Raw genomic sequence first — 26,793 nt, 5'->3', positions numbered from 1 at the left:
CTGTTACCACCTAACCAGACCACCAAATCCAGCCGCTTCAGCCCTAAACCTCCACATCCTACTTTACCTACCTAACCAGAACACCCAAATCAGCCTTCAGCCCTAAACCGCCACACCCCACTGTACCTACCTAACCAGACCCCAATATGCAGCCTTCAGCGCCAAGACCTCCACACCCCACTGTTGCCGCTACCTATACCAGCCACCATAATCACCTTCGAGCCCTAAACCATCCAATCCCACTGTTAACCTACCTAACGACACCAAATCAGCCTTCAGCCCTAAACTCACATCCTACGTTACCTACCAACCAGAACCAAATCAGCACGATCACGCCCTAAACCTCCACCACCCCACTTTACCTACCTAACCAACACCACCAAAATCACCTTCACCCTAACTCCACATCCCACTGTTACCTACCCTAACCAGACACTCAAAATCAGCCTTCAGCCTAAACCTCCACACCCACTGGTACCTACCTAACCAGACCACAAATCAGCCTTCACCCTAAACCCCACACCCACTGTTACCTACACCTAACAGACCACCAAATCAGCTTCAAGCCCTATGTAGACGCGTCAACATTCTACCTGTGAGGACCTACGCTAACAGACACACTCAAGCACCTTCAGCTCCTAAGACCTCCACGATACTACTGTTACCCTCTAACCAAGACCACCAAATCAGCCATCTCATCCCTAAACCCTCAACATACCTACCTTTACCGACCTAACCAGACACCAAAATCAGCCTCACCCTAAACCTCCAACATCCTACTGTACCTACCTAACCAGAACACCAAATCCTTCAGCCCTAAGACCTCCGCGGACCACGCCAGCCACTCCCTAACCCTAACACTTAACCAGACCAACCAGAATCAGATACACCAAGACCTCGCACATACCCCACTGGTTACCTTAACCTAACAGCCAGAACAACCAAAAATCCATGCCCCATCCCCTATAAGCCCTTCACACCCTACTTTACCTGACCACTAATCCAGGACACCAAGAGTCACCTTCCACAAACCTCCGACATGACCTGTTCCTGCGACTGTACCCCTAACCTAAACACCAAATCAGCGCGTGCACACCGTGACAGCCGCCACACCACGATCTGTCTACCTTACCGTAACCCAGGACCCACACCGCAGAATGCAGCCTTCACCCAAACCTCGCAGCATCACTAACCGATACCGACCTAACACAGTACACACCAACACAGCCTCAGCCCTAAAGAGAGACTGCACTACCCAACATCCTACTGTCTACAGCGCTACACGCAAACCAGAGGACCACCAAATCCACTCCAGCCCTAAACCTCCACGACCCCACGGTTACACTACTAACCAGACCACCAAATCAGCCTTAAACACCCAAACCTCCACATCCCTACTGTACGGCTATCCATAACCCGAAGCACAGCCAAATCAGCCTCTCAGCACCTAGAACCCTCGCTACACACCCCATATCCCCGGTTACTGCTAAATCACTCCAACCAGAAACAGCCAAATCACCCTTCACCCTAAACCTCTCACATCCCACTGTTACCTACCAACCAGACCACAAATAGCCTTCAGCAAACCTCCACATCCTTACTGTTACCTACCTATCGCAGAACACCATCAGCCTCAGCCCTAAACCTCCACACCCCACTGTAACCTACCTAACCAGACCACCACCCAATCAGCCTTCAGCCCAATAACACGCTGCCACAACCCCAACTGTTTACCTACCATACCTAGACCACTCAAGAATCAGCCTTACAGCTAAACCTCGCACATCCTAACTTACCACACTAACCAGAACACCAAATCAGCCTCAGCCCTAAAAACCTCCCACATCCTACTCGTTACCTAGCCTAACCAGACCAACCCAACAATACAGCCTTCAGCCCTTACCATCCACACCGCCACCTGTTAACCTACCCTAACCAAGACCACCAATCGCCTTCAGCCCTAAACCTCACATCCTACTTTACCTACCTAACCAGAACACCAAATCAGCCTTCAGCCCTAAACCTCCACATCCTACTGTTACCTACCTAACCAGAACACCAAACAGCCTTCAGCCCTAACCTCCACATCCCACTTACCACCTAACCAGACCACCAAAATCACTTCAGCCAAACCCACAACCCCACTGTTACCTACCTAACCAGACCACCAAATCAGGCATCAGCGCTAAACCTGCCACATCCTATTGTTACTTACCCTAACCCCCCCCCCCCCCCCCCCCCCCCCCCCCCCCCCCCCCCCCCCCCCCCCCCCCCTGACAGCCACCAAATCAGCTTCAGCCCTAAACCTCCACACCCCACTGTTACCACCTAACCAGAACACCAAATCAGCCCCCCCCATTCAAGCCCTGAAACCTCCACATCCACGTACCTACCTAACCAGACACCACAAATCAGCCTTCAGCCCTAAACCTCCACAATCCCCTTACTACCTAACCAGACCACCAAATCAGCCTCAGCCCTAACCTCCACATCCCACTGTTTACCTACCTACCAGACCACCAAATCAGCCTTCAGCCCTAACCTCCACATCCCACTTTAACCTACCTAACCAGAACCACCAAATCAGCCTCAGCCCTAAAGTTCCACATCCCACTGTTACCTACTTAACCAGAACCACAAATCACCTTCAACCCGTAAACCTCCACACCCCACTGTACCATACCTAACCAAGACCACCAAATCAAGCCTTCAGCCCTAAACCTCCACAATCCCACTTTACTACCTAACCACACCACCAAATCCAGCCTTCAGCCCAAACCCTCCACATCCTATTGTTACCTACCTAACAGCACCCACAAATCAGCCTCAGCCCTAAACCTCCACACCCCACTGTTTAACCTACAACCAGACCACCAAATCAGCCTTCAGCCCTAAACCTCCACACCCCACTGTTCCTACCAACCAGACCACCAAATCAGCCTCAGGCCTAACCCCACATCCCACTGTTACCTGACCAACCAGACCGACCAAATCGCCTTCAGCCCTAAACCTCCACATTCCTACGTTACCTACCTAACCAGAACACCAAATCAGCCTTCAGCCCTAAAACCTCCACACCCCACTGTTTACCTACCTAACCAGACCACCAAATCAAGCCTTCAGCCCTAAACCTCCACACCCCACTGTTCCCTACCTAACCAGACCACCAAAATCAGCTCAGCCCTAAACCTCCACATCCCCACTTTACCTACCTAAACCAGACCACCAAACAGCCTTCAGCCTAAACCTCCACATCCTACTGTACCTTACCTAACCAGAAACACCAAATCACCTCCACCCTAACCCATTCCACAACCCCCATGTTACCACCTAACACAGACACCACCAAATCAGCCTTCAGCCCTAAACCTCCACATCCCACTGTTACCTACCATAACCAGACCCACCAATCGCCTCAGCCCAAACTCCACACCCCACTGGTACCTACCTAAACCAGACCCCAAATCAGCCTTCAGCCCTAAAACCTCACACCCCACGTACCTACCTAACCAGACCACCAAAATCACCTTCAGCCCTAAACCTCAACATGCTACTACCTACCTAACCAGACCACCAAATCAGCCTTGCAGCCCTAAACCTCCACATCCTACTGTTACCTACCTAACCAGACACCAAATCAGCCTTCAGCCCTAAACCCTCAACATCCTACTGTTACCTACCTAACCAGACCACCAAATCACCTTCAGCCCTAAACCTCCACATCCTACTGTACCTACCTAACCAAGAACACCAAATCAGCCTTCAGCCCTAAACCTCCACACCCACTGTTTACCTACCTAACCAGACAACCAAATCAGCCATCAGCCCTAAAACCTCCACACCCACTACTTAAACCTAACCCAGAACACAAATCAGCCTTCACCCTAAACCTCAACATTCCTAGCTGTTTACGTACCTAACGCAGACACACAGAATCAGCCTGTACAGCCCTAAACCTCCACATCCTTACTGTAAGCCCTTACCTAAACCCAGACACCCAAATCAGCCTCAGCCCTAAACCTCCAACACCCCACTGGTTAACCTACCGCATAAGGCGTCAGATGCACACCAGAATCACACTTCGAGCCCCTTAAACCTCACATCCTAGCTGTACACTCCTACCAGAACACCAAAATCAGCGCCTCAGCCCTACTAAACCCTCCACGATCCTACTGTACCGTACCCTAAACAGACACAGCCACCAATCAGCCTTCAGCCCTAAACCTCCACATCCTACTTTACCTACCTAACCCAGACCACCAAAATCAGCCTTCAGCCCTACCGCCACATCCTACTGTTACCTACCTAAACCGAAACACCAAATCAGCCTTCAGCCCTAAACCCCACATCCTACTGTTACCTACCTAACCAGAACACCAAATCAGCCTTCAGCCCTAAACCTCCACATCCTACTGTAACCTACCTAACCAGAACACCAAATCAGCCTCAGCCCAAACTCCACACCCCACTGTTACCTACCTAACCAGGACCACCAAATCAGCCTTCAGCCCTACACCTCCACACCCCACTGTACTACCTAAACCAGACCACAAATCAGCCTTCAGCCCTAACCTCCACATTCCTTACTGTTACCTACCTAACCAGAACACCAAATCACCTTCAGCCCTAAACCTCCACATCCTACTGTACCTACCTAACCAGACCACCAAATCCAGCCTTCAGCCCTAACCTCCACACCCCACTGTTACCTACCAACCAGACACCAAATCAAGCCTTCAGCCCTAAACCTCCACATCTACTGTTACCTACCTAACCCAGAACACCAAATCAGCCATTCAGCCTAAACCCACATCCTACTGTTACTACCTAACCAGCAACACCAAATCAGCCTTCAGCCCTAAACCTCCACATTCCCACTGTTACCTACCTAACCAGACCACCAAATCAGCCTTCAGCCCTAAACTCCACATCCTAATTACCTACCTAACCAGAACACCAAATCAGGCCTTCACCCTAAACACTCCACACCCCACTGTTACCTACCTAACCAGACCACCAAATCACCTTCGCCCTAAACCCCACACCCCACTTCCTACCTAACCAACCACCAAATCAGCCTTCAGCCCTAAACCTCCACATCCCACTGTTACCTACCCTAACCAGACCACCAAATCAGCCTCAGCCCTAAACCTCCACATCCAGTTACCTACCTAACCAGAAACACCAAATCAGCCTTCAGCCCTAACACTCCACCACCCCACTGTTACCTTTACCCTAACCAGACACCACCAAATCAGCCTTCAGCCCTAAACCTCCAACATCCCACTGTTACCTACCAACCAGACCACCAAATCAGCCTTCAGCCCTAAACCTCCACCACCCCCTGACTACGCTACCTAACCAAGACCACCCAATCAGCCTTCAGCCCTAAACCTCCACACCCCCACTGTTACCTACCTAACCAGAACACCAAATCAGCCTTCAGCCCTAAACCCTCAACATTCTACTGTTACCTCACCTAACCAGACACCAAATCAGCTTCAGCCCCTAAAACCTCCACATCCTACTTTACCTACCTAACCAGACCACCAAATCAGCCTTCACCCTAAACCCTCAACCATCTACTGTGTACCTACCTAACCAGGACCACCAAATCATCCGTCAAGCCCTAAACCTCCACATCGCTACTGTTACCTACCTGAAACCAGAACACCAAATCAGCCTTCAGCCCGAAACCTCCACACCCACTGTTACCTACCTAACCAGCACCAAATCCAGCCATCAGCCCTAAAACCTCCACACCCCACTGTTACCTACCTAACCAGAACACCAAATCAGCCTTCAGCCCTAAACCCTCAACATCCTTACTGTTACCTACCTAACCAGACCACCAAATCAGCCTTCAGCCCTAAACCCCACATCCTACTTTACTACCGAACCAGAACACCAAATCAGCCTCAGCCCCTACACCTCCACACCCACTGTACCGACCTAACCAACCACCAAATCAGCTTCAGCGCCTAAACCTCCACATCCTACTGTTACCTAACCTAACCAAAACACCAAATCAGCCTTCAGCCCTAAACCTCCACATCCTACTGTTACCTACCTAACCAGACCACCAAATCAGCCTTCAAAGCCCTAAACCTCCACACCCACTGTACCTACCTAACAGCCACCAAAATCAGCCTTCAGCCCTAAACCTTCCACATCCTACTGTTACTACCTAACAGAACACCAAATCAGCCTCAGCCCTAAACCCTCCACATCCTACTGTACCTACCTAACCAGAAACACCAAATCAGCCTTCAGCCCTAAACCTCCACACCCCACTGTTACCTACCTAACCAGACACCACCATTTCAGCCCCTGACTGGGTGCATAGGGCTTAACTTCAACTCCCATCCTGGACAGGCACAGTGTGTGCAGGCTTTTGAGTCCTCTTAGAAAAAATAGTGCTATCTAGAACCTAAAAGGGTTCTTTGGCTGTCCACATACCCTATTTGGTTCCAGGTAGAACCCTTTCCACAGAGGGCTGTATATGGAACCCAAAAGAGTTCAATCTGGAACCAAAAAGGGTTCTCCAATGGGGACAGCCGAAGAACCCTTTTGTAAGCCTTTTTTCTACGAGTGTATCTCTCAAATGTAAATCAAAACTAGACGATGAAGTGATGTTTGTGCCCAGTAGGCTACCGCATATTTGATCAAGTAATTTCAATGCAGACCTACAGTCATGGCAAACTCTCATCATCTTGTTTTCTGGGTATATTTGATATAACAGGATCGTACCGTTACAGTAGTGGCCTGATAATATATTCTCTACTCTCCTAGTGTGTGTCTGCATGGCTCTCAGGAACATAAACCAAGCACTTTTCCTGTATTTGTTATATATTTCCTGTATACTCATGCCCCTTATGTACATGGTATTTGATTCATGTGTTATCTGCAGTGTGTCTTTCTAGGACACAACAGGCTGAAGGTCAGAGATTAGGTGTGTGTGCCGTTATACCAGCGAGGATGAGACTGCTGCTTTCATGTCATCTGCTTTTGCTGAAAATACATTTTTAGAAAACTCCTTTCAGCTGAGCAGTGTGGTGCTGGTGACAGGACTTTAAAAAAGCAGCTCATTGGCGATTCTCTTCTGAAGAGCTTTAAAACCCCTGAAAAGCTGTGTTCTTGCATTAGAATCGACGTTGAATTGAAGTCTGTGCCTAGTGGGGACACTATCTTGCCATATAGGCTAGTCACCATAGAGTCAATGTAAAATGCAGATAATCCATATGAGAATCCAAGATTCACAGTACATTCACTGCTGGCTTTGCTCTCCAACATTACACCATCCATGGGGATATTAAATCAACAAATGATGTACAAATGTATGTCAAAGTGCATTTTTGTTCTTGTTGTTAAAAGTCTTTCTGAGCAGTATTTTCTGAGCAGATTTAAAATGCTACCCATGCAGTAGGCCCATGTGTTGATTGCATCATCATAGCTTTATATCAGCACTGGGTTTTCATTTGAAACTGCGTCTGGTTTATCCTCCATTATTACAGTAATTAAAACATCAACTGTCCAGCAGCAGTTGTTCCACGTTTAAAGGTCACTGAAAAACGGTTAATTTTACAGAGGCTAGAGTCACAGACAATGTTTAGTTAACACTGGCTCTATTGTCTCTGTGGTACCCCAGGGGTGGGTGGGATGGTTGGGGTGGCTGTTTTTCCTTAGTTAAACCCCAGGATTGGGTTACAAATGTGTGGACATACTTCCGTGGGTCCAGTGGAAATATTTTCCTGTTGTCATCATAGGTACAGTCCTGGCTGAGGGAAAACGATCTCTAGCTCAGGGATAGGATAGACCTGTCAGAATGTCTGTTGGTTTGGTTACATTGACGTGTATCTCTGAATAGTGGAAGGACTTAAAGCAGTAGTAACAATAGTATAAGCCCTGTGAATGTGAGTTCACTGTACCTTTGCCAAGAGGTCTGGATAACTGTAGGGTTGCTGGTTCAAGCCCCACTCCATAGGTTCTCCCTAAATCACTACAACGGTATTGATTTGAGTGCAATGTCTGAAAAGCACCTGAAAGATAAAGCTATTAATATTAGTAGTAATCCTCACTTTACAGAATATGTTCCTGCCAAGTTAAATAAAGGTAAAAAAAGAAATAAAAAAGAAATAAAACTGGTTAAACTTTGACTTCTGAGCCATCGGGGGACATTGTTGCCATAGTGACAGTATGTTGTGTATGGATTATGTACAGAAAAAGTGCATCCAAGCGTGTTGGTTTTAAATAACAGATCATGTATGTGTATGCCAATGTTATTTATATTAGCTTAGAAAACCTATAATCAACTGCATATTTCTGTATATAATTTGCCATGTAGTGTACTGCTGACATCCACACATTAAGCTTATTCCAAATAAAATAAACAGCAGATTTCAGTAGGATATCCAGTAAGCCTCCCTTTGTCATAGTGGGATCTCAATGTTACCTCCTCTCCTTGGTAGAGCAACATGCTCAATGCCTGTGTATTTGAGGGAGGAGATTGGATGGTTAGCTTCAACAAAGTGAGCTGCTACTGGACAGTCAATGTTCTCACACCTGATTGAGCTGCGGTGTCCAGCTATGCTCTGTTTTAATTGTCTTTTCGTTTGTCCTACGTAGGCTCTCACATGAACAGGTGATGAGATAGATTTTCCCTTAGTCTTGCATGTGATGATAGCGCTTACAGGGATTTTTCGACCTGTATAGTTCTCAATCAGTAAACATCAACTTTACAAAACGCTCACTAAAACTATGATACTTGATACTATCAACAGTCTTATATGTCGTCTTCTATTCTCCTGAACCACATCTGCTCTGCAAATCTGCTCTGCACATCTGCTCTGACATGAAAGAACAGCACTGGCACAGATCAAAACTATTTCCAATTAGGTCTCCACCATATTGCTCTCTTCTACACTGTATTTACAGTGTTAGTGAAATTGGAGAGGAGACGAGGAGACCACTATAGACTATTGAAATGAAGGAGAGGAGATGAGGAGAGGAGACCACTATAGACTATTGAAATGAAGGAGAGGAGATGAGGAGACATATAGACTATTGAATGAAGGAGAGGAGATGAGGAGAGGAGACCTTATAGACTATTGAAATGAAGGAGAGGAGATGAGGAGAGGAGACCACTATAGACTATTGAAATGAAGGAGAGGAGATGAGGAGAGGAGACAATATAGACTATTAAAATGAAGGAGAGGAGATGAGGAGAGGAAACCACTATAGACTATTGAAATGAAGGAGAGGAGATGAGGAGAGGAGGCCACTATAGACTATTGAGATGCAGGAGAGGAGACAAGGATAGGAGACCACTATAGACTATTGAAATGAAGGAGAGGAGACCAATATTGACTATTGAGATACAGTCCTGGAGTAGAGTAGTATGAAGAGGGGGAGGGGAAGGAAAGGAGATCCAACCTGCAGCAGTCCACAAGACAGACCTGTTAGCTTACTATTAAACGGTTATAACAACAGGGCTGTCTTCAACTGCCGCCGGGTTTATGTCAATCTCTTTAGTCTACAGAACCTGTAGAATTCTCTGTTGTGAAAAATGTTGTTTGTCATGATGAGTATGATTATTTTGTTTATGGTTATTTTTATAGACTATCTGACAGGAAACCTCAAGTACACCACAGTGGGCAAAATATATGAGCCGTTTATCTTCCATTTTGATTTATTTCTTGTTGCCATAGAGTCCCATTGACACTCTCAAATACTTAAGTATCTTACTGCCTGGTGTAGTGAAAAGAATCCATTCAGAAACTTCAGATGAATGTCATGACAACCAAGGCTGACTCATTACTGTCTCACCATGAATGAGGATGTCTGGAGAGATAATATAGGACGGAAACCCTAATGAAGGGTATGCTTTAAAGACACAACAACAGGGAGATATATATGAAGGTTTAACTAATGCACCTAAAATGCCATACAAACAAAACATATCTGCCTGTAGGCCTCCATACTAGGCTCTGCATGTATAACACAAGCTAAAATGAGTCCGACGTACCAGACATGGCAGACTTATACGTACATGATGTTCCAAATGCCTCGCATCGATTGACTTCATTTATTCAAGGACTTCTCTGTTAGAAAATCTCAGTTGTGGTACAAATTTCCAAAGATTTTCTTTGCAAAATTATCTGCAAGAGACAAACCTTTGCAGACAATACATCGTATTTCTATCTGTCTAAATCAGTCTGGTCTTATTATGGTGGCTTGTGGGTGGATCATTTACAGTGTTTGAGCTTCTCAACAGCAGCAGCTCTTGGGTTGGGGCCCCCACCTCACAACCTTTTGACAATCAGATTTTTGGGGGGACCCCAAAAATTACTCAAAAGAGCGTTAGTTCTGTATGTGGCGGAAAATTGCGCCCACATCTGTTCATCCCCTTAGCTTTGAGAGGACCGTGTTAAAGACAGCAAACTGCAGGATCAAATGGGTTCCAACGACAGCAGAATTCACATTATTGGCAGAATTTGTATTTATTTCTGTTGACATTCACTTTGTGGTATAGGCAGCTCTTTGTCTCTCTACAGGGAAATATTCAGGATACCCAGTGAAAGAGAACTCTCCTTTATTTTGATTTGGAAGAATAGATATGTGGATAAACCTTTATCGTTGTAAGAAACAATCTTTCTATCAAATGAAAATGTTAAATTTATTAAATGATTATTTTTAACATAACTATTTTCTCTAGTCTGTGTTGCCTATCGAACAAAGAGATCTCAACAAAGGTACAGATTTATTAGAAGGTACTTTTTATTGTCAAATTAGCAGCCAGAATGTCAGCAGTAAGACGTCTCCTGTCAATCTCTTTGTCTTTGTTATTAGCATGAATCCCTTTGGGATAAGTCTTTACCATATAGCATTGATCTCCATGTCATTCTACCCTCTGGGGAATAACGGAGTATATCTTGTGTCTGTAATGAGACCATTATTATCGTCTGCTTCCCAAAGCCTCTGTGTATCTAATCATTCCATTGTCTTTAGTAAAGGCTCTAGTTATCCACCGACAAAACCATATATTTACTCATTCATAGTAAACTGTTAATGTACAATGGATTCATTCGGGTTTCATCACACTATAGCCATGATCAATTCTAGTAGAATACAATTCAACCCCACAGAATACAGATACCAACCGTCCTATGACTAATAATGACAAGTAACATAGGTGTGTAATTAATGGTTAATAAAGTGTCCCTAGCCTATAAAGTGTCATTTGTCCCCTAACAGAGATATACTGTAAGACACACATGTAATGCTATTCACACCATAGAGAATAAACAGCCAGCTATCAGATCAACCATATCCTTCCCTCATGTCTTGACAAAGGGAAGGATATGTGACAGAAATGTTGCATTTGTTATATGTTGGTTTTTAGAAGTATACAAGAGTTCACTTTGACCATTTCCCTCTATTCGTTCCGTTAAAGCTAGAATCTTTCATTGGAGCAATAACAAAGCATACTCCCCACCCGTTTCGCTACAAAGCTAAGGGAGGGTCTGGAGAAATGTAACCACTCTCAAATTCAAAGACAGAGCTATGGATTCAAGGACTGAACATCAAATGTATAATTTTAGCCATGTTTTGAGACTATACAGTGTTTGTTTAAATGTACGAACCTCTTAAGGATCCGCCCCTTTTTTTCAATTTTCGCCTAAAATGACATACCCAAATCTAACTGCCTGTAGCTCAGGACCTGAAGCAAGGATATGCATATTCTTGATACCATTTGAAAGCAAACACTTTGATGTTTGTGGAAAGGTGAAATGAATGGAGGAGAATAACACATTAGATCTGGTAAAAGATCATTCAAAGAAAAAAATAAAAATAATTGTACCATCATCTTTGAAATGGAAGAGAAAGGCCATAATGTATTATTCCATCCCAGGCACAATTTCGATTTTGGCCACTAGATGGCAGCAGTTTATGAGCACAGTTTTAGACTGATCCAATGAACCATTGCATTTCTGTTCAAAATGTTGTATCAAGACTGCCCAAATGTGCCTAACTGGTTTATTAATACTTTTTTATGTATTAATACATTTTTACAGTTCATTTCAGTTACATTTTTACAGTTCATAACTGTGCACTCTCCTCAAACAATAGCATGGTATTCTTTCACTGTAATAGCTACTGTAAATTGGACAGTGCAGTTTGATTAACAAGAATGTAAGCTTTCTGACAATATCAGATATGTCTATGTCCTGGGAAATGTTCTTGTTACTTACAAGAACTGACAAGTTCTTGTTACTTAATGCTAATCACATTAGCCTACGTTAGCTCAACCGTCCCACGGGGGTACACCGATCCTGTAGAGGTTAAACAGACTAAAACAAGTGTATATTGGGTTCTGATGGTTATGCAAGTTAAACTAAGCACATGAGTAATTTACAAGTTATATTCTTCAATAATCAATGATGTAGCAACTAAGGACTCATGCCTGTCAAAATCATAGTGTTGAACCTACTCTCTCCTTACAAATGACATCCTTGGAGAGGCTGTTAGAGTGGAAAACTACTGGAGTCATTTGAGTTGAATCCCGTCAGCACCACAGCATGTGCCTCAGAGGATAGTATGTGTGTGTGTGTTAGCCTCATTAGGATGTCATGCTTCTGGATACACCCTCAGAACAAATGGAGGGGTAGGATAGGAAGAGGAGGAGGAATTAAGGAAGAGGATGGGAGGGGTTACAGAGGGAGGAAGAGAGAACGGATGAGGGTAGGAAGAAGTGAGATAGGAGGAGGGAAGAGGGAAGAAGAGGATGGGAGGGGTTACAGAGGGAGGAAGAGAGAACGGATGAGGGGAGAAGAGGTTGAGATAGGGAGAGGAGGGAAAGGAAGAGAGGATGGGAGGGGTTACAGAGGGAGGAAGAGAGAACGGATGAGGGTAGAAGAGGTTGAGATAGGAGAGGAGGGAAAGGAAGAGGGATGGGAGGGGTTACAGAGGAGGGGAAGAGAGAACGGATGAGAGGTAGAAGAGGTTGAGATAGGAGAGGAGGAAAGGAAGAAGAGGATGGGAGGGGTTACGAGGGAGGAAAGAGAGAAACGGATGAGGGTAGAAGAGGTTGAGATAGAGAGAGGGAAAGAAGAAGAGGATGGGAGGGGTTACAGAGGGAGGAAGAGAGACGGATGAGGGTAGAAGAAGGTTGAGAGAGGGAAAGGAAGAAGAAGAGATGGGAGGGTACAGAGGGAGAAGAGAGAACGGATGAGGGTAGAAGAGGTTGAGATAGGGAGGAGGGAAAAGGAAGAAGAGGAGGGAGGTTACAGAGGGAGGGAAGAGAGAAGGATGAGGGTAGAAGAGGTTGAGATAGGAGAGGAGGGAAAGAAGAGAGGATGGGAGGGTTACAGAGGAGGAAGAGAGAACGGATGAGGGTAGAAGAGGTTGAGATAGGAGGGAGGGAAAGGAAAAGAGGATGGGAGGGGTTACGAGGGAGGAAGAGAGAACGGATGAGGGTAGAAGAGGTTGAGATAGGAGGGAAGAGGAAGAGAGAGAGGATGAGGGAGTTACAGAGGGAGAAGAGAGAACGGATGAGGGTAGAAGAGGTTGAGATAGGAGGGAGGAAAAGAAGAAGAGGATGGGAGGGGTTACAGGGGAGGAAGAGAACGGAATGAGGGTAGAAGAGGTTGAGATAGGAGAGGAGGGAAAGGAAGAAGAGGATGGGAGGGGTTACAGAGAGGAAGAGAGAACGGATGAGGGTAGAAGAGTTGAGATAGGAGAGGAGGGAAAGGAGAGAGGATGGGAGGGGTTACAGAGGGAGGAAGAGAGAACGGATGAGGGTAGAAGAGGTTGAGATAGGAGAGGAGGGAAAGGAAGAAGAGGATGGCAGAGGGGAGGAAGAAGTTCATTTTGATCCTCTTCAAATGAACAGTTCCCTTATTTAGACAATTATTCCAACACACCCTGTTAAGGCAAATGTGAAATGTGTGTTTTACCTACAATACAAACATATCAATAGGTCATTATTCACATATTGTAGATATGTCTCAGTATAGGACTAGTTCACCAGAGTGATGCCTATTTGATCAATAGCTGAAAAATGAAATGCTTGATTCTTTAAATAGTGCAATTCCATTATGAAAATCGAGCTTAATGTTGTAGGTGAGAACCACTATTTAGTGAATAATAAATGAATCATGTTTTGGGACACTTCCACGTTTTCAAAACAATACATCTGCGGGCAATGTTTTGTTCGAGACCGAAAGTGAGACCGATTCAAGACCAAGACTGGGGGGCGAGTGCTAACCTGAGAAGCAGCCTGCCAGTGTTATCATGAAGCAGCGCTGTTCAATGTCGGTCCAGGCCGAAACACGTCTGGTTTTCATCCTCTCCTTCTTATAAGGGACTAATTCAGACCTGGGACACCAGGTGAGTCCAATTAACTACCAGGTAGAAGAAAACCATTTGTATGTGTTTCGGCCCTCCAGGACCGATATTAAACAGCCCTGACATAAAGATATTTCAAGACAAAAGAGAACATTGTGGCCTGACAGGTTCCCACACATGCATTAAGACATAGATTAAAGTACAAGTAACAGCTCATTTAACTGCATACTTTTCATTCTACTTGAATAACAATCATACCTGTCGTTATTCTATCATCATGTTCAGTAAGCACCCTCCTGACCTGAACAGGCGTCAGATGGAGTATGGAATTCAGATTGCCAGCAAGCAGTGTTTTCCTGTTCTAAAGTGAGATGCTGTGACTGTGTTGTGTGTTTCATTGCAGAAACATTGTCCTTGTTGTAGTTCTAGTCATTTACATTTCAGACACTGTAGGCTTATGGATGCAATTTTTGTTGCTGAAATTTGCTACAGTCCTGACTGACAGACATAGAGACCAATCCCAAGGCTGTGTAGAGTCAGTAGCCCCTCCTAGCAGCGCAGACAGGCATTCAGTTTGCCCTATGTCCATCCAAGGTAAGTTCTGGGTGAAATCACACAACCACAGTTCCACACAATGAAAGGCATCCCAGTTTCCCTTTACGTCGCTTGTTGAGGTGATAGACTTCTGCTATGTACAGAAGAGCCATAACGGTGTACAGAAAAACACAAACATTGTGTGTAGTATAGAGCCATAAACCTGGTGTGGGCACCAATGTGAGGCATTGAGGAGTATACCACCTCAGTCACCAGCTTCATCAATAAATGCATCGATGACGTCCACATAGTGACCGCACGTACATTTCCCAACCAGAAGCCATGGATTACAGGCAGCATCCACACCGAGCTAAAAGGCTAGAGCTGCTGCTTTCAAGGAGCGGGACACTATTCCGGACGCTTAGAAGAAATCCCGCTATACCCTCAGACGAACCATCAAACAGGCAAAGCGTCAATACAGGACTAGGACTGAATCGTACTACACCGGCTCTGACGCTCGTCGGATGTGGCAGGGCTCAAAAGATATTACGGACTACAAAAGGGAAACCCAGCTGCAAGCTGCCCAGTGACACAAGCCTACCAGACAAGCTAAATGTATTTTATGCTCGCGTCGAGGCAAGCAACAGCGAACCATGCATGAACAGCACCAGCTGTTCTGGAAGACTGTGATCACGCTCTCCTTAGCCGATGTGAGCAAGAACTTTAAAAACTGGTCAACATTCACAAAGCCGCGGGCCAGATGGATTACCAGGACATGTACTCAAAGCATGTGCGAACCAACTGGCAAGTGTCTTCACTGACATTTTCAATCTCTCCCTGACCAAGTCTGTAATAACAAAATGTTTTAAGCAGACCACCAAAGTCCTTGTGCCCAAGAAAACGAAGGTAACCTGACTAAACGATTACCGCCCCGTAGCACTCACATCAGTAGCCATGAAGTACTTTGAATGGCTGGTCATGGGTCACATCAACACCATCATGCCGGAAACCCTAGACCCACTCCAATTCACATACCGCCCCAACAGATGACGCAATCTCAATCGCACTCCACACTGCCCATTCCCACCAGGACAAAAGGAACACCTACAGTATGTGAGAATGCTGTTAATTGATTACAGCTGTGTTCAACACCATGATGCCCACAAAGCTCATCACTAAGCTAAGGACCCTGGGACTAAACATGTCCCTCTGCAACTGCATCCTGGACTTCCTAACGGGACGCCCCCAGGTGGTAAGGGTAGGCAACAACACATCTGCCACGCTGATCCTCAACAATGGGGCCCCTCAGGGGTGCATACTTAGTCCCCTCCTGAACTCCCTGTTCACCCATGACTGTCTGACCAAGCACGACTCCAACGCCATCCTTAAGTTTTCTGATAACACAACAGTGGTAGGCCTGATCACCGACAATGATGAGACAGCCTATAGGGAGGAGGTCAGAGACCTGGCAGTGTGGTGCCAGGACATCAACCTCTCCCTCAATGTGAGCAAGACAAAGGAGATGATCCTGGACTATAGGAAAATGAGGGCCGAACAGGCCCCCATTAACATCGACGGGGTGGAGTGGGTCGAGAGTTTGAAGTTCCTTGGTGTCCACATCACCAACAAACAATTATGGTCCAAACACACCAAGACAGTTAAGAGGGCACGACAACACTTTTTCCCTCTCAGGAGACTGAAAAGATTTGGCATGGGTCCCCAGATCCTCAAGGAGTTCTACAACTGCCCCATCAATAGCATCCTGACCGGTTGCATCACCGCCTGGTATGGCAACTGCTCAGCATCTGACCGTAAAGCGCTACAGAGGGTAGTGCGTACGGCCCAGTACATCACTAGGGCCAAGCTTCCTGACATCCAGGACCTATATACTAGGCGGTGTCAGAGGAAGACCCCCCCCCCCCCAAAAAAGGTCAAAGAGTCCAGTCACCCAAGTCAGACTGTTCTCTCTGCTATCGCACAGCATGCGGTACCCGGAGCGTCAAGTCTAGGACCAGAAGGCGCCTTAACAGCTTCTACCCCCTAGCCATAATACTGCTGGACAATTAATCAAATGGTCACCCAGACTATTTACAGTTTTTACACTGCTGCTACTCACTGTTTATTATCTATGCAGAGTCAGTTTACCCTTACCTACTGCTACTCACTGTTTATTATCTATGCAGAGTCAGTCACCCTTACCTACTGCTACTCACTGTTTATTATCTATGCAGAGTCAGTTTACCCTTACCTACTTGTACAAATTACCTCGCCTTACCTGTACCGTCGCACATTGAATCGGTACCGGCACCACTTGTATATAGCCTTGTTATGACATTTTCTTGAGTTACTTTAGTTTATTTAGTAAATATTTTCTTAACTATTTATTGAACTGCATTGTTAGTTAAGGGCTTGTAAGTAAGCATTTCACGGTAAGGTCTACACTTTTTGTAGTCGGCGCATGTGACAAATAAAATTTGAAGGCAGAACAGCACTGGTGTAGCAGGAGGACACAGAAAGGCAGGGCAGAGAGAGAGACAGAGACAGCGAGAGCATGACAGGGTTGGGGTCAATTCTGAATTTAATTCAATCCATGAAATGCCAAATTCTATTTCAATTGCCCACACCCCACGGGAAGCAGACTTTGAATTGAAGGAAGTAGACATTTAATTCAAACCAAGTCAAAGAAATGTAACTTAGACATGAAAGTTTCAATCCTTTGACATATAATTTACCAAAAGCATATGCAACTTATTACTACAAAGAAAACCGCATTTAAAATATTAACTTGATTATAACTCAGAGGTAATGTTAGGTTTAACCTACAGTATGTTATACATAGTATTAGTAACTGTACATTGTGCATAGGCCAAGTGATGTGTAGAAAAATTAGACAATTGAATTTAAATAAAATACATTGAATTAAATGATACTTCCTTTAATTCAAATTCAATTCTTCTTTCTGTGGGGTGTGGCTAATTCAAATTCAAGAATTTAAAGACCAATTCGCAACTCAATTAACAATTGACCACAACCCTGGTGCATAACCCTGTTGTCCATCCCTGAGTGCCTGTATGAGGACGTTGTACCCTGGTCATGGTTGAGACCCATTGTTCCACCATTTTGGATCTAAGATGAGTCCAGTTGCTGAACAGCTAGCCACTCCTCATAGTGTCCTGGTGGGGTCTCGGGTGTCTGCAGGGTCATAGAGCCAGACTGCGGGCGGTGGAGGCGGCTCCCTGTGCCTGCAGTACCACCCCTTGGCACTTCTCCCTCTTCTGCAGCTTGTGGTTCTCAAACAGGCCCTCGTTACGCGGCACACCATGGTTCCCATCTGGAAACGTCAGTAACCCTGGACAACAGACAAGATGGAGGATGAGCTGCTGATTGAAACACAAAAAATAAGAACAGCAAGATTGGGTCGGTGTTGTGTTTGTTTTGCAACTGTTTCTCCTATTAGAGCCTTGTGGTTTGATGAACGTACCATATCCCTCCACACGACCACTCTTGAACTCTCCTTCAAACTTCATCCCATCAAAGCGACTGAAGACCCCGGCTCCCTGGAACTTCCCCTGGGTAAACTGACCCTCATACCTCGGGATGAAGAAGAACAAATCATGAAATAAAGAAGATGTACACGCACACACACACACACAGACACACACCTGGATCCGTCTGGGAAGAGGAGCACCCCCGAGCCTTGGAACAGTCCATTCTCAAACTGTCCCGCGTAGCACGTTCCATCTGAGAACTTCAGCTGGCCCATTCCATGTCTCCGACCGGGGGGGGGCACAGGAAACAACATTTAAGTTATTAAACACAGAAACAAAAAATACAATCTGAGCTGTTACATTCATTTAGAAATGCAGCATTTCTTCCTTATCATCAAATAATGAAACCTACTGCATGGCCCAATGCTCTTGTAATAGGCTACGATCGTTTAATAATCTGTGCTTCTTGGCACGAGTCCTGAATACACACCATTTTGAACTGTAATCTTCCTTCCCTCTATCAACTAGAGGTTTAGTATATTAGGATACCATCTGCCTATTGCCTCCTTAAAGTGATCTAATCCAGCAGGTTGAGTATATGGAGACCATCTGCCTATGCCTCCTTAAAGTTATCTAATCCAGCAGTTGAGTATATTAGGATACCACTGCCTATTGCCTCCTTAAAGTGGTCTAATCCAGCAGGTTTAGTATATTAGGATACCATCTGCCTACAGTCCTTAAAGTGGTCTAATCCAGCAGGTTTAGTATATTAGGATACCATCTGCCTATGCCTCCTTAAAGTGTCTAATCCAGCAGGTTGTAGTATATTAGAGATACCATATCGCCTAGCCTCCTTAAAGTGTCAATCCAGCAGTTTAGATATAGGATACCATCTGCCTATGCCTCCTAAGTGATCTAATCCAGCAGGTTTAGTATATTAGGATACATCTGCCTAAGCCTCCTTAAATGTCTAATCCACCAGGTTAGTATATTAGATACCATCTGCCTACAGTCCTTAAAGTGAGCTAATCCAGCAGGTTGAGTATATTAGATACCATCTGCCTATTGCCTCCTTAAAGTATCTAATCCAGCAGGTTTAGTATATTAGGATACCATCTGCCTATTGCCTCCTTAAGTGATCTAATCCAGCAGGTTTAGTATATTAGGATACCACTGCCTATTGCCTCCTTAAAGGGGTCTAATCCAGCAGGTTGAGTATATTAGGATACCATCTGCCTATTGCTCCTTAAGTGGTCTAATCCAGCAGGTTTAGTATATTAGGATACCATCTGCCTATTGCCTCCTTAAAGTGGTCTAATCCAGCAGGGTTAGTATATTAGGATACCATCTGCCTACAGTCCTTAAATGGTCTATCCAGCAGTTAGTATATTAGAATACCATCTGCCTACAGTCCTTAAAGTGGTCTAATCCAGCAGGTTTAGTATATTAGATACCATCTGCCTATGCCTCCTAAAGTGGTCTAATCCAGCAGGTTGAGTATATTAGATACCATCTGCCTACAGGTCCTTAAAGTGGTCTAATCCAGCAGGTTAGTATATTAGATACCATCTCCTATTGCCTCCTTAAAGTGGTCTAATCCAGCAGGTTTAGTAATTAGGATACCATCTCCTATTGCCTCCTTAAAGTGGTCTAATCCAGCAGGTTTAGTAATTAGGATACCATCTGCCTATCAGTCCTTAAAGTGGTCTAATCCAGCAGGTTTAGTATATTAGGATACCATCTGCCTATTGCCTCCCTTAAATGTCTAATCCAGCAGGTTTAGTATATTAGGATACCATTTCCTATTGCCTCCTTAAAAGGTCTAATCCAGCAGGTTTAGTATATTAGGATACCATCTGCCTAACGCCTCCTTAAAGTGTCTAATCCAGCAGGTTAGTATATTAGGATACCATCTGCCTACAGCCTCCTTAAAATGGTCTAATCCAGCAGGTTAGATATAGGTTAAACCATCTGCCTACAGCCTCCTTAAAGTGGTCTAATCCAGCAGGTTTAGTATATTAGGATACCATCTGCCTACAGCCTCCTTAAAGTGGTCTAATCCAGCAGGTTTAGTATATTAGGATACCATCTGCCTATTGCCTCCTTAAAGTGATCTAATCCAGCAAGTTTCTAACAGGGATTCCTACTTCAGAATCTGTCTGTGAATGAGCTACACCACACACACAACAATTCATGTGTGTCTGCTGCCTGTATGATCCAATACAATATGTATGTGGCTGTTCTCTCCATTTTTTATTTTATTTTACTTGGCATATAACCCTATGAATGTGTACTTAGCCAATCATCAACAGGTTGGATACAAGAAAGTTTAGGATATTTATTCTACATTTTACAGTAAACGTTACGGTATATAAACTGCAATCCTGCTCTCTTGACCTTCTTTGACCTTTGATTGGACTTCTATGCTCATTAAAACCGTGGTAACTGTTCATAACATGGCTGTGTTTGAGGGAGCTGACATTTTAAACAAAGAGTATGTTTTAACGATCTCAAGTTTTGAAATATTCTCATGAATATTATAGTTCCTCCTGGCAGATGTGTTTGGCTGTTCTGCTGCTTGAACTTTGTCTCCTCAACGGGGGTTGAGTCTGAGCTTTGTAGTGCGTTTCCAAAAGCAGTCCAAGGTCTATTCCTGATGGGGCGGCAGGTAACCTAGTGGTTAGAGTGCTGGACTAGTAACCGGAAGGTTGCAAGATTGAATCCCCAAGCTGACAAGGTAAAAATCTGTTGCTCTGCCCCTGAACAAGGCAGTTAACCCACTGTTCCTAGGCTGTCATTGAAAATAAGAATTTGTTCTTAACTGACTAGTTAAATAAAGGTTTAAAAAAAAGCTACGTGAGGTCAGCCTTGACGTCATGGGTTAAAGGTTAGTTAGGATTTGGCTTAATAGACTACGACTGTGTGTGTTGTCAGAATAATAAGATCAAACACTTTTAGAAATGGGGAGACATGTTTGTCACATATGTTTCTATGTTTAAAAACCTAGTCTGGTGCCTTACAGAAAGAACAAAGGACAGGAGGACGACAAAGGGTTGTTAAATTCACAGTATTCCCCCAACCCCCATCCTCTCACTGGTATATATCCTGCCCAGATTACCCCTAATTACTGACAGCACCAACTACTGACTAACTAAATAAATACGTACAGTTAAGACACATTGAGAAACAGACACGGGAGACTGTTAGTTAAGACACAGAGAAACAGAGCCACGGGAGACTGTTAGCTAACATCTTATGGAGTCAGAGACTCCAGGGGACTGCCTAGATAGGCTAGCTGCTGGTAATGAGGCTGTAAGGATGTTATATCCGACAGCTCTGTGGATGAATTATCTGGCTGCTGCTACCCCCTGAAGATATTACGCTCAGATTATTGAGCCTATGAATTGAGTAACCTCTGGACTTCAGTGTGAAGGCTTCTCAGATTATTGAGCCTATGAATTGAGTAACCTCTGGACTTCAGTGTGAAAGCTTCGTCGTAATATTAGAACACAAGGAGGATTAGAGAATCACCAGACTCTCATATATACATGAAGGCCTACATACCAGTATAAAGCATGATGCACTGATGCGTTGGCGCCATATTGATCAGCCACTATATGTGCCTACTGTACAGTATAACGATGTCAAATGAAGTGAACTTGATAAAGAAGGTTAATAGAGGAGATGTCTTGCCTTCTTTCCACTCCCCGTGGTACTCCTCCCCCGTGGTGTAGGTGAACGACCCTCTCGTCAGTGTCATGGCTCCTCCGCTCTGCACACGCACACACACACACACACACGCAGTCTTAACGTAACCCTGACATTAGTGTGACCTCAGAGGTACAGTATGTTAAAGTCAAGGGGAGAGAGGGCTGGGGAGAGGGATGGTGAGAGGAGGGGAGGGAGGGACAGTGAGATTAAGGGATGGGGAGAGATTGAAGGATGGGCAAAGGAGGCTGGGGAAAGACGAATGGAGAGATGTGAGACAAACGGATAGGCTGAGGTCGAGGGAGAGGATGGGCAGAAGACAAGGATGGGGAGAGAGAGAGAAGGGACGAGGTAGGCGTGGGGGCAGAGGACAGGTGCTGAAGTCCAGAGGCACAGCAGGAAAGACAAAAGATCAATAGCTTTCCAGAGACTGTACTATCAAGTGAAGTGTGCACACTTGAGGTGGGCTAGCTAGCCTATTGACATTGCATCACAAGAATCTAAAGCATGGGCCTCTACTGGACTCTGGATGGTTTTTACACACACAGACAAAGGAAAAGGGGAATATGTGTGAGAAAGAGGATTGGCAAAGCTTCCCTTAATTTTCAATAATTTCTTAATCAATTTGCAGCAGGAATATAACCGAATCAGTCAGAGAACTTGATAAGGTAGGCTATTCACTGCCACATTGCCATTGGCACGTGAGACAAATGCTGCCAATGATGTAATTCAAGTATGAACCCGTTGACACTGGATGAGTAATAAATTATTCAAAGGCTCGTCTATATGTAAATTAGTCTACAGTGACACCGCTCTCCCAATGCAGCTATATTCTCACCTGTAAAACACCTAGGATTACTGAGTAATCCTAGGTGATCACACGTCTGCCTTCATACATGTTGTCAACATTATTATTATTATTTCGCCGGCGTATCGTCTATCATGTCTGTATATTACTGTAGCTACTGTAGCTACAGTAACTGAGCTAATTTGGACAAATCCTGAACTGCATTCTAATGACAGTGTACATAGCCTACAATCAAATAACCAAACGGCTTACCTGTGCGCTACCTTCTCTGTCTCTGGAGCATTGGAATCCACCTTTACGACATTAGCGAGTTGATTTGACGATTAGAGAGCAGAAGCACATATCGACTAGTGGACATTATAAGCCTGCCGCTATAAGCTTCAGTGTTCCTGACGCGGACCGTATGGCATCACTACGCGCTCACATAGCCGTGCTGTTTCATTGCAGGGCTTAGGCTGCCGCTCATTTAAACCCTGTTCTGATTGGTTTGATGTGATACAGCAGTGGTTCCCAGACTCTGGGGCACGCCCCCTGGGGTGGGGGGCAGAGAGGGGGGGGCGAGGTATCAGCGGGGGGGCGCGAGGGGTCGGCAGGGTGGCGCGGGTTCACCCCCTCCCCATAAAAAAAATATACACTACAGGTCAAAAGTTTAAGAACGCCCACTCATTCAAGGGTTTTTCTTTATTTTTACTATTTTCTACATTGTAGAATAATAGTGAAGACATCAAAACTATGAAATAACACATATGGAACCATGTAGTAACCAAAAAGGTGTTAAACAAATCAAAATCTATATATATTTGAGATTTTTCAAATAGCCACCCTTAGCCTTGATGACAGCTTTGCACACTCTTGGCAATCTCTCAACCAAGCATAAGGTAGTCACCTGGAATGCATTTCAATTAACAGGTGTTCCGGAGTAGAAGGCTGCCGTTTTACGTGTCCCAAACCGATTGTTTTTTTGTTTGTTTATTTGCGTTGTTTGCAACTTGTTTTTTAAATTATTTTGTACATACTGTTGCCGCTACCGTCTCTTATGACCAAAAATAACTTCAGGACATCAGGACTGCGATTACTCACCATGGACTGCCATTGTCATGCCCTGACCTTAGAGATTCTTTAAATTCTCTATTTGGTAGGTCAGGGTGTGACTAGGGTGGGAAATCTATGTTTATATTTCTTTGTTGGCCGAGTATGGTTCCCAATCAGAGGCAGCTGTCTATCGTTGTCTCTGATTGGGGATCATACTTAGGCAGCCCTTTTTCCCACCTTCTGTTGTGGGATCTTGTCTTGTTTGTTGCATGTGTTTGCACTCCTAGCTTTACGTTCGTTGAGTTGTTTATTGTTTTTTATGGAACATTTATATTAAAGAAAATGTACGCCTACGACGCTCATGCTCACCTACCACGCTTGGTCTCATTCCGACGATAGCCGTAACAGCCAGAATCCTATTTTTCATTTAACGAGTCTGACGAGCCTGACGCGAATTATATACTGCTTTCTCGGGGACAGGCCCAGATCCCTGTGATTTGCGTGATGAGGAGGTGGAGAAAATGGGGCCAGAGGGCGGGCTGCCTTCTGAGAATTCATAGGCATTCGAATAAACCCCACCTTCTATTCTGCTAGCAAACGTACAAACGTGCAAGAGGCAGCGCTCCTAGTGGCCGGGGACTTTAATGCAGGGAAACTTAAATCCGTTTTACCAAATTTATATCAGCATGTGCAACCAAAGGGGAAAGAACTCTGGACCACCTTTACTCCACACACAGAGATGCATACAAAGCTCTCCCTCGCCCTCCATTTGGAAAATCTGACCATAATTCTATCCTCCTGATTCCTGCTTACAAGCAAAAATTAAGGAAGGAAGCACCAGTGACTCGGTCAATAAAAAAGTGGTCAGATGAAGCAGATGCTAAACTATAGGACTGTTTTGAAAGCACAAACTGGAATATGTTACAGGATTCCTCCGATGGCATTGAGGAGTACACCCCATCAGTCATTGGCTTCATCAATAAGTGCATCGATGACGTCGTCCCCACAGTGACCGTACGTACATACCCCAACCAGAAGCCATGGATTACAGGCAACATCTGCACTGAGCTAGTTTAGAGCTTTCAAGGAGCTGGACTCTAACCCGGAAGACTACAAGAAATCCAACTATGCCCTCCGACGAACCATCAAACAGGCAAAGCGTCAACACAGGACTAAGATCATTCATACTACACCGGCTCTGACGCTCGTCGGATGTGGCAGGGCTTGCAAACCATTACAGACTACAAAGGGAAGCACAGCCGAGAGCTGCCCAGTGACACGAGCCTACTAGATGAGCTAAACTACTTCTATGCTCGCTTCGAGGCAAATAACACTGAAACATGCATGAGAGCACCAGCTGTTACGGAAGACTGTGTGATCACGCTCTCCACAGCCGATGTGAGTAAGACCTTTAAACAGGTCAACATTCACAAGGCCCGCAGGGCCAGACGGTCAACCAGGACGTGTACTGCGAGCATGCGCTGACCAACTGGCAAGTGTCTTCACTGACATTTTCAACCTCTCCCTGTCCTAGTCTAAGAGTAGGTAACAACACATCCGTCAAGCTGATCCTCAACACAGGGGTCGAGTCCCCTGCTGTACTCCCTGTTCACTCATGACTGCACAGCCGGGCACGACTCCAACACCATCGTTAAGTTTGCAGATGACACAACAGTGATAGGCCTGATCACCGACAACGACGAGACAGCCTATAGGGAGGAGGTCAGAGACCTGGCCGTGTCGTGCCAGGACAACAACCTCCCCCTCAACATGATCAAGACTTTGGAGATGTTTTTTCATTTTTTAAATAATAATTATTTATTACAAAAAACACAAGGAAGGGGTAACATTAAAATGGACAAACAATACAGCATCAAGACACTATCAAACATGTATCAGTCTTTCCGCAACAGAGCCGTCCTTATGTGTGAGGGTGCGTGTGCATGATAGTGATATAAAATATATGTCATAGTTTCCTTTTTGGTGATCACAATCTTGTTAAACCCGAACCCTCCAAGATCCCCCCCACAGTTCCCCAATAGCTGTCCCTCAACCATTCGAGACCCCTCCCACAGACCCCCCCTGGAAGAAAAATAATAAAAATCCCCAAGAACCCCCCAATGCACCAACAACCAAGAGAATGAACTAAAGAGAAAAAAGGAAAAGACAGAAGAAAACAGCAAACAACAACGCAACAAAACATAATTTTTTTTTTACATTTTAAACAAAGGACATCAAGGACAACTGAAATCATAACAGCAATACCTACTGTATATGTTTGTGTGCATGTCTGGCACTATTACATGTATGTGTGTGTTCTTGTAAGTGTTTATTTGAATGAGAGTGTGTGTATATGCATGTGTACAAACACCTGCACGGCATCAGCCTCAGGCAAACCGGCATTAGTTGTAAAAACACTGCCACTAGTTTCATTCAAATGTACTTTTGGACATTGGAGATATTTGTGGATGACAGGAAAAAGAGTACTGAGCTCGCCCCTATTCTCATCGATGGGGCTGCAGTGGAGCAGGTTGAGAGCTTCAAGTTCCTTGGTGTCCACATCACCAACAAACTAACACGGTCCAAGCACACCAAGACAGTTGTGAAGAGGGCACGACAAAACCTATTCCCCATCAGGAGACTGAAAAGATAAAACAAAGATATGGCATGGGTCCTCAGATCCTCAAAAGGTTCTACAGCTGCACCATCGAGAGCATCCTGATTGGTTGCATCACTGCCTGGTATGGCAACTGCCCGGCCACCGACTGCAAGGCACTACAAAGGGTAGTGGGAACGGCCCAGTACATATACCAGGCCGTGTCAGAGGAAGGCCCTAAATATTTTCAAAGACTCCAGCCACCCTGTTCTTTCTGCTAT

The 26,793-nt window shown here is 45.0% G+C and overlaps 1 protein-coding gene across 3 annotated transcripts in view; it reads right to left on the bottom strand.

Annotated features, from left to right (window-relative positions):
• Positions 1-22,128, bottom strand: part of LOC112080528 (MORN repeat-containing protein 4-like) — a 27,332-nt gene extending 5,204 nt beyond the window's left edge. The window contains exons 1-4 of one of the 3 annotated variants that reach the window (XR_011479519.1): positions 19,032-19,165; positions 18,543-18,977; positions 18,362-18,471; positions 17,967-18,229 (exon numbers count right to left, since the gene is read on the bottom strand). Coding sequence is in view for 2 of the 3 variants with exons in the window: in XM_070442619.1 (XP_070298720.1) it covers positions 18,081-18,229; positions 18,362-18,471; positions 18,543-18,650; positions 22,028-22,128 (468 nt within the window). In the remaining variant the exon portion in view is untranslated. Of the gene's footprint in view, positions 1-13,703; positions 18,230-18,361; positions 18,472-18,542; positions 18,978-19,031; positions 19,166-22,027 lie in introns of those variants that run through there. The other 2 variants (XM_070442619.1, XM_070442618.1) reach the window with 2 other exon arrangements.
• Positions 22,129-26,793: the final 4,665 nt, after the last annotated feature.

The sequence above is a fragment of the Salvelinus sp. IW2-2015 genome, unplaced genomic scaffold (assembly GCF_002910315.2).
Source record: "Salvelinus sp. IW2-2015 unplaced genomic scaffold, ASM291031v2 Un_scaffold16363, whole genome shotgun sequence".
NCBI classification, from domain to species: Eukaryota; Metazoa; Chordata; class Actinopteri; order Salmoniformes; family Salmonidae; genus Salvelinus; species Salvelinus sp. IW2-2015.
Note: the sequence above shows the minus strand (reverse complement) of the source record. Positions and strands in the feature narration are given on the sequence as shown.